The 16164-nt window shown below is 37.3% G+C and overlaps 1 protein-coding gene across 1 annotated transcript in view; it reads right to left on the bottom strand.

Moving 5' to 3' along the window:
* LOC126101561 (cap-specific mRNA (nucleoside-2'-O-)-methyltransferase 1) overlaps positions 1 to 16164 on the bottom strand; it is a 275895-nt gene that overhangs the window by 68194 nt on the left and 191537 nt on the right. The window contains exon 13 of the mRNA XM_049912198.1: positions 12794 to 12931. Coding sequence (XP_049768155.1) covers positions 12794 to 12931 — 138 coding nt within the window. The remainder of the gene's footprint in view (positions 1 to 12793; positions 12932 to 16164) is intronic.

Below are 16164 nucleotides of genomic sequence, written 5' to 3' on the forward strand. Positions count from 1 at the left end.
TTAACAATCATGCCACAAAACCATAAGAAACCCTTCCCACTAACAATAAGATGATTCAGCTAATTTTCATTAGTTCACCAGATGTTTTACTTTTTTTGCTGTGCTTTCTATTCAGAAAATGCCTTTCATAGCTGTTTGACAAATTTCATATTTGCAATGGCCACTGCTAATATCTGCAGAATATAAGTGTGCGGCACCTTCTTGAAAGTCCATTCTTCCATTTTCATCAACAAAAATAAATTTTGAAGCAGATGTATGATATTAATTTTGAAATTCTCCTCCCCAAATGCTGATTGCTCCAGAGGACCAGCCTGTTGAGTTCTTTTTAGCTCGTTGACTCTTAAGCCTGTTTTACAGAAGTGAGAAACTGGCCAAAATCAACTACTCAAAGTGCATGCACCTTTTGTGCATCTGTGTAAATCAGCAACTGGCCACGCTGTGAATGTGTGACATCAATGATCTATAGATTATGTCATGTGTGGAGTTCTAAAATTTGAAGTATATTGCATGTTCTATTTTTTCCTACTAGTGTTCTCCTACAAGAGAGAGGAAATATCTGAAAGCAAAAAAATTTACGTTTTACAGAGAAAAACGCTACATTACGCATAAATAAGAGTGCAAATAGATAAACATGTTTTGATGAAAATTATTTCAACATTGAGAAAGTCAGAGTTATTGCACAAGAAAAATAATTTTCATTGTTAGGCATATCACAAGTAGACATGATTCACAGGATAGAGCATAAGGTGCAATTTACTGTGTTCTACATATTGTATGATGTTTTTGCAAGTATACAGGGTGGATTGGGGCTAAGAAATGAAAGAGGAACCCGCCTGGTAGAATTTTGCACAGAGCACAACTTAATCATAGCTAACACTCGGTTTAAGAATCATGATAGAAGGTTGTATACATGGAAGAACCCTGGAGATACTAAAAGGTATCAGATAGATTATATAATGGTAAGACAGAGATTTAGGAACCAGGTTTTAAATTGTAAGACATTTCCAGGGGCAGATGTGGACTCTGACCACAATCTATTGGTTCTGACCTGTAGATTAAAACTGAAGAAACTGCAAAAAGGTGGGAATTTACGGAGATAGGACCTGGATAAACTGAAAGAACCAGAGGTTGTACAGAGTTTCAGGGAGAGCATAAGGGAACAATTGACAGGAATGGGGGAAAGAAATACAGTAGAAGAAGAATGGGTAGCTTTGAGGGATGAAGTAGTGAAGGCAGCAGAGGATCAAGTAGGTAAAAAGACGAGGGCTAGTAGAAATCCTTGGGTAACAGAAGAAATATTGAATTTAATTGATGAAAGGAGAAAACATAAAAATGCAGTAAATGAAGCAGGCAAAAAGGAATACAAACGTCTCAAAAATGAGATAGACAGGAAGTGCAGAATGGCTAAGCAGGGATGGCTAGAGGACAAATGTAAGGATGTAGAGGCTTATCTCACTAGGGGTAAGATAGATACTGCCTACAGGAAAATTAAAGAGACCTTTGGAGATAAGAGAACCACTTGTATGAATGTCAAGAACTCAGATGGAAACCCAGTTCTAAGCAAAGAAGGGAAAGCAGAAAGGTGGAAGGAGTATATAGAGGGTCTATACAAGGGCGATGTACTTGAGGACAATATTATGGAAATGGAAGAGGATGTAGATGAAGATGAAATAGGAGATACGATACTGCGTGAAGAGTTTGACAGAGCACTGAAAGACCTGAGTCGAAACATGGCCCCTGGAGTAGACAACATTCCATTGGAACTACTGACGGCCTTGGGAGAGCCAGTCCTGACAAAACTCTACCGTCTGGTGAGCAAGATGTATGAAACAGGCGAAATACCCTCAGACTTCAAGAAGAATATAATAATTCCAATCCCAAAGAAAGCAGGTGTTGACAGATGTGAAAATTACCAAACAATCAGTTTAATAAGCCACAGCTGCAAAATACCAACACGAATTCTTTACAGACGAATGGAAAAACTAGTAGAAGCCGACCTCGGGGAAGATCAGTCTGGATTCCGTAGAAATACTGGAACACGTGAGGCAATACTGACCTTACGACTTATCTTAGAAGAAAGATTAAGGAAAGGCAAACCTACGTTTCTAGCATTTGTAGACTTAGAGAAAGCTTTTGACAATGTTGACTGGAATACTCTCTTTCAAATTCTAAAGGTGGCAGGGGGAAAAATACAGGGAGCGAAAGGCTATTTACAATTTGTACAGAAAACAGATGGCAGTTATAAGAGTCGAGGGGCATGAGAGGGAAGCAGTGGTTGGGAAGGGAGTGAGACAGGGTTGTAGCCTCTCCCCAATGTTATTCAATCTGTATATTGAGCAAGCAGTAAAGGAAACAAAAGAAAAATTTGGAGTAGGTATTAAAATCCATGGAGAAGAAATAAAAACTTTGAGGTTCGCCGATGACATTGTAATTCTGTCAGAGACAGCAAAGGACTTGGAAGAGCAGTTGAACGGAATGGATGGTGTCTTGAAAGGAGGATATAAGATGAACATCAACAAAAGCAAAACGAGGATAATGGAATGTAGTCGAATTAAGTCGGATGATGCTGAGGGTATTAGATTAGGAAATGAGACACTTAAAGTAGTAAAGGAGTTTTGCTACTTGGGGAGCAAAATAACTGATGATGGTCGAAGTAGAGAGGATATAAAATGTAGACTGGCAATGGCAAGGAAAGCGTTTCTGAAGAAGAGAAATTTGTTAACGTCGAGTATGGATTTAAGTGTCAGGAAGTCATTTCTGAAAGTATTTGTATGGAGTGTAGCCATGTATGGAAGTGAAACATGGACGGTAAATAGTTTGGACAAGAAGAGAATAGAAGCTTTTGAAATGTGGTGCTACAGAAGAATGCTGAAGATGAGATGGGTAGATCACATAACTAATGAGGAAGTACTGAATAGGATTGGGGAGAAGAGAAGTTTGTGGCACAACTTGACCAGAAGAAGGGATCGGTTGGTAGGACATGTTCTGAGGCATCAAGGGATCACCAATTTGGTTTTGGAGGGCAGCGTGGAGGGTAAAAATCGTAGGGGGAGACCAAGAGATGAATACACTAAGCAGATTCAGAAGGATATAGGTTGCAGTAGGTACTGGGAGATGAAGAAGCTTGCACAGGATAGAGTAGCATGGAGAGCTGCATCAAACCAGTCTCAGGACTGAAGACAACAACAACAACAACAGGGTGTTACAAAAAGGTATGGCCAAACTTTCAGGAAACATTCCTCACACACAAAGAAAGAAAATATGTTATGTGGACATGTGTCCGGAAACGCTTACTTTCCATGTTAGAGCTCATTTTATTACTTCTCTTGTTGTTGAGAAGCGTACGAACACTTCGACTGAAATGTGCAGGAGCTCCATCGTGCATGAACCACATGTTGTGTCATACTTGTAAAGGCACATGTTCTAGCAGCACAGGTAGAGTATCCCGTATGAAGTCATGACAACGTGTTCCACTGAGCGTAGGTGGAAGAACATGGGGCCCAATCGAGACATCATCAACAATGCCTGCCCAAACCTTCACAGAAAATCTGTGTTGATGACGTGTTTGCACAATTGCGTGCAGATTCTCATCAGCCCACACATGTTGATTGTGAAAATTTGCAATTTGATCACGTTGGAATGAAGCCTCATCCGTAAAGAGAACAATTGCACTGAAATGAGGATTGACACATTGTTGGATGAACCATTCGCAGAAGTGTACCCGTGGAGGCCAATCAGCTGCTGATAGTGCCTGCACATGCTGTACATGGTACAGAAACAACTGGTTCTCCCGTGGCACTCTCCATACAGTGACGTGGTCAACGTTACCTTGTACAGCAGGTTGCTGACATTAGGGTTATCGTCAACTGCACGAAGAATTGCCTCGTCCATTGCAAGTGTCCTTGTCGTTCTAGGTCTTCCCCAGTCGTGAGTCATAGGCTGGAATGTTCCGTGCTCCCTAAGACGCCGATCAATTGCTTCGAATGTCTTCCTGTTGGGACACCTTCATTCTGGAAATCTGTCTCGATAGAAACGTACCGCGCCACGGCTATGGCCCCGTGCTAATCGATACATCAAATGGGCATCTGACAACTCTGCATTTGTAAACATTACACTGACTGCAAAACCACGTTCGTGATGAACACTAACCTGTTGATGCTACGTACTGATGTGCTTGATGCTAGTACTGTAGAGCAATGAGTCGCATGTCACCACAAGCACTGAAGTCAACATTACCTTCCTTCAATTCGGCCAACTGGCGGTGAATCAAGGAAGTACAGTACATACTGACGAAACTAAAATGAACTCTAACATGGAAATTAAGCGTTTCCGGACACATGTCCACATAACATCTTTTCTTTATTTGTGTGTGAGGAATGTTTCCTGAAAATTTGGCCATACCTTTTTGTAACACCCCGTATATCTTCTCAAGCAAATGTTCTGAAATTCCGGCAGTTCTCAGGAGTGTCAACAATTTACCACAGGGCCTCTGACAAGAACTTCCACTATGAATTCTGTGTTAGTCATTAATAAACTCCACTGTCATTGCTCATTAATACATTTTGTTACTATATGGCTATTTTTCTGTAAAAAGGATAGTCCCTCATAACCTTTTCGTGCTGAAACATAAACAAAAATAAATATGGGAATAAAATGCCAGTGTGATGGAGTAAACATACTTGTCTCGAGTAGTTAATTAAGACAAGAAAGTCAGTCATGTAAAAGGGGCTTTAGCAGCAACTAGTTGTTTCTCCGGATCCACTAGTAGGTTTAGCATTATAATAAACATGAGGAATTTCAATCACAAGATGCTACATTAACAACGGTAAACCCACGCAGAACCTCAATACAACTGTGATGCAGGATATGACTCGGAGGTTGCCCACAGTCACTATTTCAGTGCAGCTGCCAACTAACCAAACAGTGTGCAGCTCACTTTGTCACTGAAGTTTTATGCTGTACTCCTGTTCTGAGTAGTTGATCTGCGGTGTCATTCTTTGAAACAAACATTAGTTAATTCTGAAGGGGTGCTGAAAAGTAATGCTTCTTAATTTTTTATTTTGTTCTCAGTATTGACTGAGGTATTACATGTCATGTATATTACTCGGTTGACTTCCTCACTCTGCTAATATGAGTTGCAACCCTCTGCCACTAGAGGGCTCCAAATTTTAATGTGTAAGATGGTGGTGTTTAACATAACTATGTCGGGGTGCGAGAAACAGCATGTTGTATTTGAATTTCTAACCACAGAAGAGTTCGTCTACACAAGGTGGACCCTCTACTTCTACATGACAATGCCAAACCACACGAGAGCTGTCACATCTGCAACAATCTGACAACTAAGGTTAGCTGTCATCGATCATCCTCCATACAGTCCCAATTTGGTAGCATCCGATTTTCATTTGTTTCCAAAACTTAAAGAAATTTTCGAGGAGTTCACTTTGATAGTGATGAAGCGGTGCATACATAGATGGGGTTTTTGGCTCCGTCAACAGAGTCAACCATTCACAATGGTGCTGATAATAATAATAATAATAATAATAATAATAATAATAACAATAACTTAGAAGATACCAAAAAAGTGAAAATAGAAGGAAACAAAATCAAACATTCAAAACAAAACAAAAGAAATTTTACCAGACAATAGATAACACACACATTAAAATAGACAATCCACCAAACATAACAGACATGGAACGCTTCTGGAGCAACATTTGGTCAAACCCGGTACAGCATAACAGGCATGCACGGTGGATACAAGCAGAAACAGACACATACAAGATGATACCACAAATGCCTGAAGTGATAATTTTGCAAAATGAAGTCACCCAAGCAATTAATTCTACTCACAATTGGAAAGCCCCTGCAAAAGATAAAATAGCAAATTTCTGGCTAAAGAAGTTCACCTCAACACATTCACATCTAACTAAATTATTTGACAGTTACATTGCAGACCCATACACATTCCCTGATACACTTACACATGGAATAACTTATCTGAAACCTAAAGATCAAGCAGACACAGCAAACCCAGCTAAATATCGCCCCATAACATGCCTACCACAAATATACAAAATATTAACTTCAGTCATTACACAGAAATTAATGACACATACAACACAGAACAAAATTATAAATGAAGAACAAAAAGGCTGTTGCAAAGGAGCAAGAGGATGTAAAGAGCAACTGATAATAGATGCAGAGGTGACATACCAAGCTAAAACTAAACAAAGGTCGCTACACTATGCATACATTGATTACCAAAAAGCTTTTGATAGTGTACCCCACTCATGGTTACTACAAATATTGGAAATATACAAAGTAGATCCTAAATTGATACAGTTCCTAAACATAGTAATGAAAAATTGGAAAACAATACTTAATATCCAAACAAATTCAAATAATATCACACCACAGCCAACACAGATTAAGCGTGGAATATACCAAGGAGACTCATTAAGTCCTTTCTGGTTCTGCCTTACTTTGAACCCACTATCCAACATGCTAAATAATACAAATTATGGATGCAATATTACTGGAACATACCAACACAAAATCACACATTTGCTATACATGAATGATCTAAAACTACTCGCAGCAACAAATCACCAACTTAACCAATTACTAAAGATAACAGAAGTATTCAGCAATGATATAAATATGGCTTTTGGAACAGACAAATGTAAGAAAAATAGCATAGTCAAGGGAAAACACACTAAACAAGAAGATTACATATTGGATAACCACAGCGACTGCATAGAAGTGATGGAAAAAACAGATGCCTATAAATATCTAGGATACAGACAAAAAATAGGAATAGATAATACAAATATTAAAGAAGAACTAAAAGAAAAATATAGACAAAGACTAACAAAAATACTGAAAACAGAATTGACAGCAAGAAACAAGACAAAAGCTATAAATACTTATGCTATACCAATATTGACCTATTCATTCGGAGTAGTGAAATGGAGTAACACAGACCTAGAAGCACTCAGTACAATTACACGATCACAATGCCACAAATATAGAATACATCACATACATTCAGCAACAGAAAGATTCACATTAAGCAGAAAGGAAGGAGGAAGGGGATTTATCGACATAAAAAACCTACATTATGGACATAGAAAATTTAAGAAAATTCTTTATAGAACGAGCAGAAACTAGCAAAATACACAAAGCAATCACTCATATAAATACATCGGCTACACCATCGCAATTTCATAACCACTTCTACAACCCTTTAGATCGCATAACATCAACAGATACGAAGAAAGTAAATTGGAAAAAGAAAACACTACATGGCAAGCACCTGTATCATCTAACACAGCCACACATCGATCAAGACGCATCCAACACATGGCTAAGAAAAGGCAATATATACAGTGAGACGGAAGGATTCATGATTGCAATACAGGATCAAACAATAAACACCAGATATTACAGCAAGCATATTATTAAAGATCCCAATACCACAACAGATAAATGCAGACTTTGCAAACAACAAATAGAAACAGTAGATCACATCCCAAGTGCATGTACAATACTAGAAAATACAGAATACCCCAGAAGACATGACAATGTAGCAAAATAACACATCAACAACTTGCCATACAACATAAACTAATAAAACAACACGTTCCCACATACAAGTATGCACCACAAAATGTACTGGAGAATGATGAATACAAATTATACTGGAACAGAACCATTATAACAAATAAAACAACACCACATAACAAACCTGACATCATACTTGCCAATAAAAAGAAGAAATTAACACAACTAATCGAAATATCCATATCCAATACAACAAATATACAGAAGAAAACAGGAGAAAAAATTGAAAAATACATCCAACTGGCTGAAGAAGTCAAAGACATGTGGCATCAGGATAAAGTTGACATTATACCAATTATACTATCAACTACAGGAGTCATACCACACAATATCCACCAGTACATCAACGCAATACAGCTACATCCAAATGTATATATACAACTACAGAAATCTGTAATTATTGATACATGTTCAATTACCCAAAAGTTCCTAAATGCAATGTAACATATACCATACAGTTAAAAGGAAGTCACGCTTGATCAAGGTCCGCGTCACTTTCCATTTTTAACCAGACATAACGTCTGAGACAGGAAAGAGAAATAATAATAATAATAATAATAATAATAATAATAATATTTATTTGTCCATATTACTTTACAGTCTTGGACATTCTCATTTTTTCTGCATTTATAACAATGATATCATTGCATACATATAATTAATGTATACATCAAGTAGTATATTATACACTGTTATATAAACAGTTACTGCTACTAATAAACTGCAGTACGCAAACATAGATCTATCTGTATTGCAGCTTAGAATTCTTTAAGTGAGTAGAAACATCTTTCAATTAGCAACTGTTCCAACTAGCTCTTAAAAAGATTGCCATTGGGTTGCTTTATGTTATCTGGCAACTTACTATAGAATTTTCTCCCAGTTTTAAAGGGACTGTGATCCGTAGCTCTTTTAGTAGTCAGTATCCTATGATAGTGACATCTGGTTCATATATTGTAATTATAGATGTGTCTGTTCATTACACTTATTTTGTCATTTTCTTTCACAAACATTATAGTCGTAAGGACATACAATGAACACACAGTCAGTATATCATAATTTTTGAAGCATTCCCTACAAGACTGGCATTTGCTTATATTAGCATATATCCTAATTGCTCTCTTTTGAAGCCTGGAAATCCTGTCCATGTAGACTGTGGTGCCCCACCCCAAATCTCAATCCCATATTGCAAATGTGAATGGATTAAATTGTTCTACACTTGTTAAAGGGTGGGGGATATTATATTTGCAAGTAAGTAAACATTACTCATAATCTTTTTACAGATGTTGCTGACATACCCTTTCCTTGTGAGATGTTCATCAATCAAAATGGCTTAAAACTTATTTATCAGATGTTTCAACTGTAGAAAGTGATTCAATATGAGTATTATCATAACTTAACAAGAACTTTATTACTACATTCTTGTCCTTATTCAATGTACATTTATTCATTGTTAGATGTTCTGTGATAATTTCAAAGTTTTTTGTTTTGTTGCTTTGGAATGATAACTGCTCAACATGACCCCATCTAATAAATGAAGTATCATCAGCACAGTTCACAAGTTTCGAGTTTTGTGACTGTATTACATCATTAATATATATATAAGCAACAAGAATGGCCCGCCAGCCGCAGTGGTCTCGCGGTTCTAGGTGCTCAGTCCGGAACCGCGCGACTGCTACGGTCGCAGGTTCGAATCCTGCCTCGGGCATGGATGTGTGTGATGTCCTTAGGTTGGTTAGGTTTAAGTAGTTCTAAGTTCTAGGGGACTGATGACCTAAGATGTTAAGTCCCATAGTGCTCCGAGCCATTTGAACCAGCCAAGAATGGCCCAAGTAGACTACCACAGCTGAGAGTTCTGTACTGCACAATTCACAGGATCAAATGTTTTAGATAAATCTAGAAAAGTCCCAACAACTTTGTTTCCTTTAGCCAGTCTGTTCAGCAGTTCATTAAAAAAAGTTGCTACTGTTGTTATTGTGGATCACCCTTTTCAGGCCCAATGCTGCAAGTTGTTTAATAGATTTGTATTTACAGAAGGATTCCATTTGGTCTAGAATTAATCTTTCAGGCAGGTTGTTAAGTGTTTAAGTCAATGATACTGACCTGTAATTATTTATGTCAGTGGGTTTCACCCTTTATATACATTGGTCATATTTCAATAATTTTTGAAAGTTCAGGAAAGGTTCCCTAACCAACTAAACTGTTTATTAAATATGTTATTAATTCATTTTTGCATTCTTTAAGTAATGTCATCCCAGCCACTACATTTTTTTAACTTTGAGTTTGAGATTATTCTTCTGTGTTGTTCATTGCAAGGGTGACAATGTTGAGAAATAAGTATGTAGACATGAAAAATAAAGATGTAGAATTTTAATACAGTTTGTTTCATTTAAAAAGCTTTAAGAGTATTCACATAAAAAATTTGAAGCATGCCCTTGCATCATACCTAGCAGTGGTCTCTGAAGCATGTCAAAATTTTCAGTGATGGGGGATTGGCAATGAAGCAGGCCTCAGCTGGTGAAACCTGGGTTGCACAACCAACCGTGACTGGTCAAGTGTTCTGAGATACTCAACTTTTAGAATAAACTAGAGGGTACCTGTGGCTTTTTCAAAATATGAACTGGCTGGGAAACATTACCATTCAATACTTTCAATAAATGTCTAACTCACAAGATAGTAAAACAATAATGTATATTCCTGGACAGAGAAATATATAAAATAAGAGGGGGAAAGGCAACCACTCACCTATATCTAGGCTTATCATATGTTCATGATTAGCCCAGCTTTTTACTGCTGTCTAGGATTACAAAATGTGTGGTGCTTGAGAATTTTATGACTGATGAGAATTTTTTAAAATTTTAGACTTGTATGTCTGAATATGCATATTTAAACATTCTAGTATTCTGTTGTCTATCTCAGCAGACCTCAGAGCAAGCACTGAGATTTATGGGGATGTGTGGCTACCAGTTTCTCTGCAGCTTTTCACTTACTCAATTCGAAACACACAGAGGCAACAGTTTTTGCTCAGAGCAAGCACTGAGATTTATGGGGATGTGTGGCTACCAGTTTCTCTGCAGCTTTTCACTTACTCAATTGGAAACACAACAGAGGCAACAGTTTTTGTTGTTTTTGTGTGTGAAGTACCTCATCTACACTGTTTGATCATTTTATCTGTATTCATTTTTTGTCTTATTGTTTTGCAATGAACAAAAGAAATGTGTATTTAATCTTAACCTGCAACAGGAATAGTTTTGGTTTGTATAATTACAGCAGCAATGAACCTGTTTATTGCACACTATGTGCTGGAGAATTTTCTATTGCACATAAAGGAAAGGGTGACAGTCAGGCCACATGAAAACAGCTAAAAATAAGAGTGCTATAAAGGAAATCAAATGAAAATGAGACAGATGGAAGAAAAGTAAGTAAATTGTTTATTGTTTCAAAAGTAATCACCGTAACTTTTAACACGTTTATCCCACTGTGAGGCAAGACATTCAATGCATTCATGGATAAAGTTTGTTGTTCGTAATGGAAACAAGATTGTACCCAAGCATGTACCTCTTTGTCCAAGGCAAATTGATAGTTGTAAATGCCATGTGAGCCCACACACATGTTGCTAACAACCAAATGTTGCCAAGGGTGTTTCAACTACATTGCAGAAGTTTCGCTTGGAGGCCCTTACACATCCACCACACAGTCCCAATATCTCCCCATGAAATTTCTAAATTTTTGGAGGCCTGATGAAAGACACTTGTGGCCATCAATTTGCTTCGGTTGAATAGTTGTGCACCTAGGTACAATCTTGGTTCTGTAGGAAACCGCAAACATTTCTCCGGGAAGGCACTGACCACATTGTCTCACAGTGGGTTAAATGTATTAATAGTTATGGTGATTACTTTTGAAATAATAACCAGTTTATTTAGTTTTTTCCATGTGTTTGGTTTTCATTTGCTTGCCCCTTTACATTAACATTGCTGCTTCACCAAACATAAAGAGATTTTTTAAAGCCAAAGATGGGAATAACAGTGATCTGCAGTGTGCTGCTAAAGAGGCTACACTTTCATACCACACTGCTAGACACAAACTTAGTTTCAGAACACCATACTGCACAACTAAACTGCTTAAAATGTTATATGACCCAAAATTTTCATCTGATAGAACAAAAACTCAGACAAATTTTGTTATATCTAGTGAAAAATACAACTGAATAAATAAAGTTTAATGTTGCAGTAAAGTGTTAAGACTTTAAAATGATTTCAAAAATACGTCCTGGTTTGAGCTCCAAAGATATGGTAACCCCACCTATAGTAGGTGAAGCATAGAAAATACATAACAAAAAACAGCATTTACATTAGCTTTCGAGCAATAGCCCTTTTTCTTGCACAGATACACACATCCACACACACAACCACATAGGCACCCAAACACAAACCCCCATTATCACAGCGAGATTTGAATCTTGCTGTGACCATGGAAGGTGTATTTGTGTGGTTTTGTGTGTGTGTGTGTGTGTGTGTGTGTGTGTGTGTGTGTGTGTGTGTGTGTGTGCACGTGCACGCACGCGGATGTGTGCTAGATTAAGGTTAGACATGTGCTATTACTAAGATTCAGATGCTGGTTCGTATCTCTCTCTTTTATTTTGTTTGTATAGAGTCATAAGCATCGCTTCGAAATTTTCTTATATAACTTTTTTCCAAGCATAAGTGCATACAGACACACACACAACCACACAGACACCCAAACGCACATCCTATTGTTACAAGCAAGAGTGAAGTGCCTTTCCCTCATTTCACAAGATAGTAAAAATATTAAATAAATAAATGAAAATTCTGAAGCCATGCTTATGATCCTATAAGATCAAAATAAAAGAACAATATACAGACATGCATCTGAATATTAAACCAGGGACTCTGATAAAACACTTGTAATATTCAGTGTAAAAAACAGCAGGTAAGAGGAACTTTTCTGCTTTCTGTATCTCTTGTTCCTTAGGTGGTGTCAGCTTCTGAGGCTTTTTCATTACACATACTTCATCAACCATTTTCTCATAATACTGCTGTTCTGTCATTACTAGAAATTCTGTGTTTACAATATCATAAGCTTTGATTACGCAGTTCATACATTGTTACACTGTGAAATAACAAACACAATAAGCTTCTCTAACATTTCTTACCTAGATAGAAGGTTACACTGTTCTGCTCCCGATTGCTTGCGAGAACTACACAGTGCCAATCATACACAGACTTCACCTTCTCCTCCAGAACAGAAGGCAACAATTCCGTACCACTATCAGACAACAAGCTGGTGCCAGCTGAAAGTAAAAGAAAGAGTTATTAAAAAATAGACTAAAAAACTGTGTTTGTGACAAATTCTATGTCAAAAAACAGCTTCTCCACCTACACTTACAAATCTACATAGACTTCTTAAATTTGGCAAATGTTAGGTATTTTTGGTTTCTGTCCAACTGACTTTTACTTTCAACAGAATTTGTTTCATTTATGAATTAAATGAGTGAAGTAAAATCTATAAAGCATAGGAGGAGGAAGAGAATCCTAAAAAAATGTAACCACAGAATTCACTGATACAATCTCAAAATTCACCATGATCTAAAAAAAAAATCATTGCATATAAACACTCAATTTCAGTTCTATGGCTGACTCTGACTCGATACCACATAGAGCATGAGAAGAAACTAGTCTCAACAATGATAATTTGTTGAGATTTGTCACAGTAGTTTAGAACCTATGTTGTTAAGGAACATTTTTCTTGAAAGTACGAATGTGAACCAGAATCCAGATGCTGCGAATATTTTAACATCAGTACTCGTAAGAAAATAAGGGTGGCAGATTAGACTTTAACCTCCAAAGGATGAGGCCAGTTGATCTAGAGGTCTTTGAAAGGGTTTAAATGAATATCATTTAGTTATTTAGGATGTTTCTCGAATGACAATTTAACTTTAATATTATACATAAAAATTTGGGCAGTGTTTTGTATATACATGTGATGAATGTTAGATAATAAGTTTGAAAAGTAATTTTCAAAAGGTGAAGCACAATAACATTGCAAATAAATATTAATATTTCTCATTGAAAGACAAGTCATGGAAAAATTCTTATAATTATACTATTCAGACAGATGGCCTAAAGTGTGTTATTTTTCTGACAGATTATGACAATATTGCTTCCCATCCCTATAGGTATACTTGCTTTCTATTTGTCATTTCAGTACATGGTATTATTTTTGATCTGTACTGCTACATGTACTCTCTGTCAATGCTAATTACAGTCAGCACCACACTTGATATTTGATTGGAACAGAGAGAAAATTTAACATGTTGTACAATGAAAAGTACCCTTTGCCACACCCTTCACAGTAGTTTGTGCCGTTATGTATAGAGATGTGTAGCATTTGAGTGTAGTATTGATGGTGCTGCAATCTGCAATGAAATTTAATAAGTTTGTAGTTGTGTGTGACATTTTTCATGCTGCTCATGGTATAAATTGATAACTGTTATGTCATTTTGAGGTAATGATCATTATGGCAGGAAGAGAAAAAATGGCAATACTACGAAAGGGGTAAAATGCAGGGAGTGAAAGGCTATTTACAATTTGTACACAAATCAGATGGCAGTTATAAGAGTCGAGGGGTATGAAAGGGAAGCAGCGGTTGGGAAGGGAGTGAGACAGGGTTGTAGCCTGTCCCCGATGTTATTCAATCTGTATATTGAGCAAGCAGTAAAGGAAACAAATTCGGAGTAGGTATTAAAGTCCATGGAGAAGAAATAAAAACGTTGAGGTTCGCCGATGACATTGTAATTCTGTCAGAGACAGCAAAGGACTTGGAAGAGCAGTTGAACGGAATGGATAGTGTCTTGAAAGGAGGATATAAGATGAACATCAACAAAAGCAAAACGAGGATAACGGAATGTAGTTGAATTAAGTTGGGTGATGCTGAGGGAATTAGATTAGGAAATGAGACACTTAAAGTAGCAAAGGAGTTTTGCTATTTGGGGAGCAAAATAGAGAGGATATAAAATGTAGACTGGCAAAGGCAAGGAAAGCGTTTATGAAGAAGAGAAATTTGTTAACATCGAGTATAGATTTAAGTGTCAGGAAGTCATTTCTGAAAGTATTTGTATGGAGTGTAGCCATGTATGGAAGTGAAACATGGACGATAAATAGTTTGGACAAGAAGAGAATAGAAGCTTTCGAAATGTGGTGCTACAGAAGAATGCTGAAGATTAGATGGGTAGATCACATAACTTATGAGGAGGTATTGAATACAATTGGGGAGAAGAGGAGTTTGTGGCACAGCTTGACAAGAAGAAGGGACCGGTTGGTAGGACGTGTTCTGAGGCATCAAGGGATCACAAAGTTAGCATTTGAGGGCAGCGTGGAGGGTAAAAATCGTAGAGGGAGACCAAGAGGTGAATACACTAAGCAGATTCAGAAGGATGTAGGTTGAAGTAAGTACTGGGAGATGAAGAAGCTTGCACAGGATAGAGTAGCATGGAGAGCTGCATCAAACCAGTCTCAGGACTGAAGACAACAACAACAACTACGAAATTGTTTAAAACATGTAAACAATGTATTTGCATGACAGTCAGAGTAGAGTAATATTAGTTTAAAATAATGCTGTTGTGAAAAGTATATCAAGTGAACCAAATACCAATTGCAAAGTTGGATGAGAAGTAATCATCTGACGAACAGTAGCAACGATAATCGGGTTAGAAAGGCCTGTAGTGAACAGTGGCCATCAGACTAAATGGTATTGCCAGACTGCATAAAAAACAGATTGAATAATGGATGGTACATGTCAAATGGTAGGCTTAGTGAGGTCTAGAAATGTACGTGTGAAATTGGCAATCCAATTTACACCAGTAAAGTCTGAAGGTGATTGCTACAATGTTTCACCTTACAGTAGAAAGGCCTACACCATTTTCAACTTACATAATTGTAACTTTTAGAGACAAAATGTTGAATTAAACATTCAATTATTGAACTGTTCGCAGCACGTTTCTTATGTTTATTCACTACACAAACTGAGCTTTGACAAAAACCGCCATTGCCTTCTTCCAGAAAACATCTGACTGTACAATAAGTCCGAGAATCACATAAATTACCAGATGTGGAATTCCCACTGTGACCAGAGATTACATTGATGCCAATGATGAAATGTCACTTGCAACATTTTTGTTTCCATCATGAAATATAATACAGGACATATTCCTATGCAGTCGCTGTGAGTTAACGAGCACTGCGCTCTCATTTAAATATGTGGCCGAAAGAGTCAGCCTATAGGAATTGTGAAACGAACCCCGTTGTCCAGGACCACGTGCCACAAAGGGCACAGATTCACCACAAGATGGGGAAACTCACAGGCGTCCATTGTTTATTGATGCCTAATTGCTACAGTGTGCGAGTGAGACAGACTAGAACCTACGTCATAGAGAAATCCAGTAGAAGCCGTTTGTGGCCAAGGAGATGTAGCAATGTTAAACATGGCAGACCTAAGATCGGCCATAAAGAGAAATATTTATGAAAA

The sequence above is a fragment of the Schistocerca cancellata genome, chromosome 9 (assembly GCF_023864275.1).
Source record: "Schistocerca cancellata isolate TAMUIC-IGC-003103 chromosome 9, iqSchCanc2.1, whole genome shotgun sequence".
Taxonomy (NCBI): Eukaryota; Metazoa; Arthropoda; class Insecta; order Orthoptera; family Acrididae; genus Schistocerca; species Schistocerca cancellata.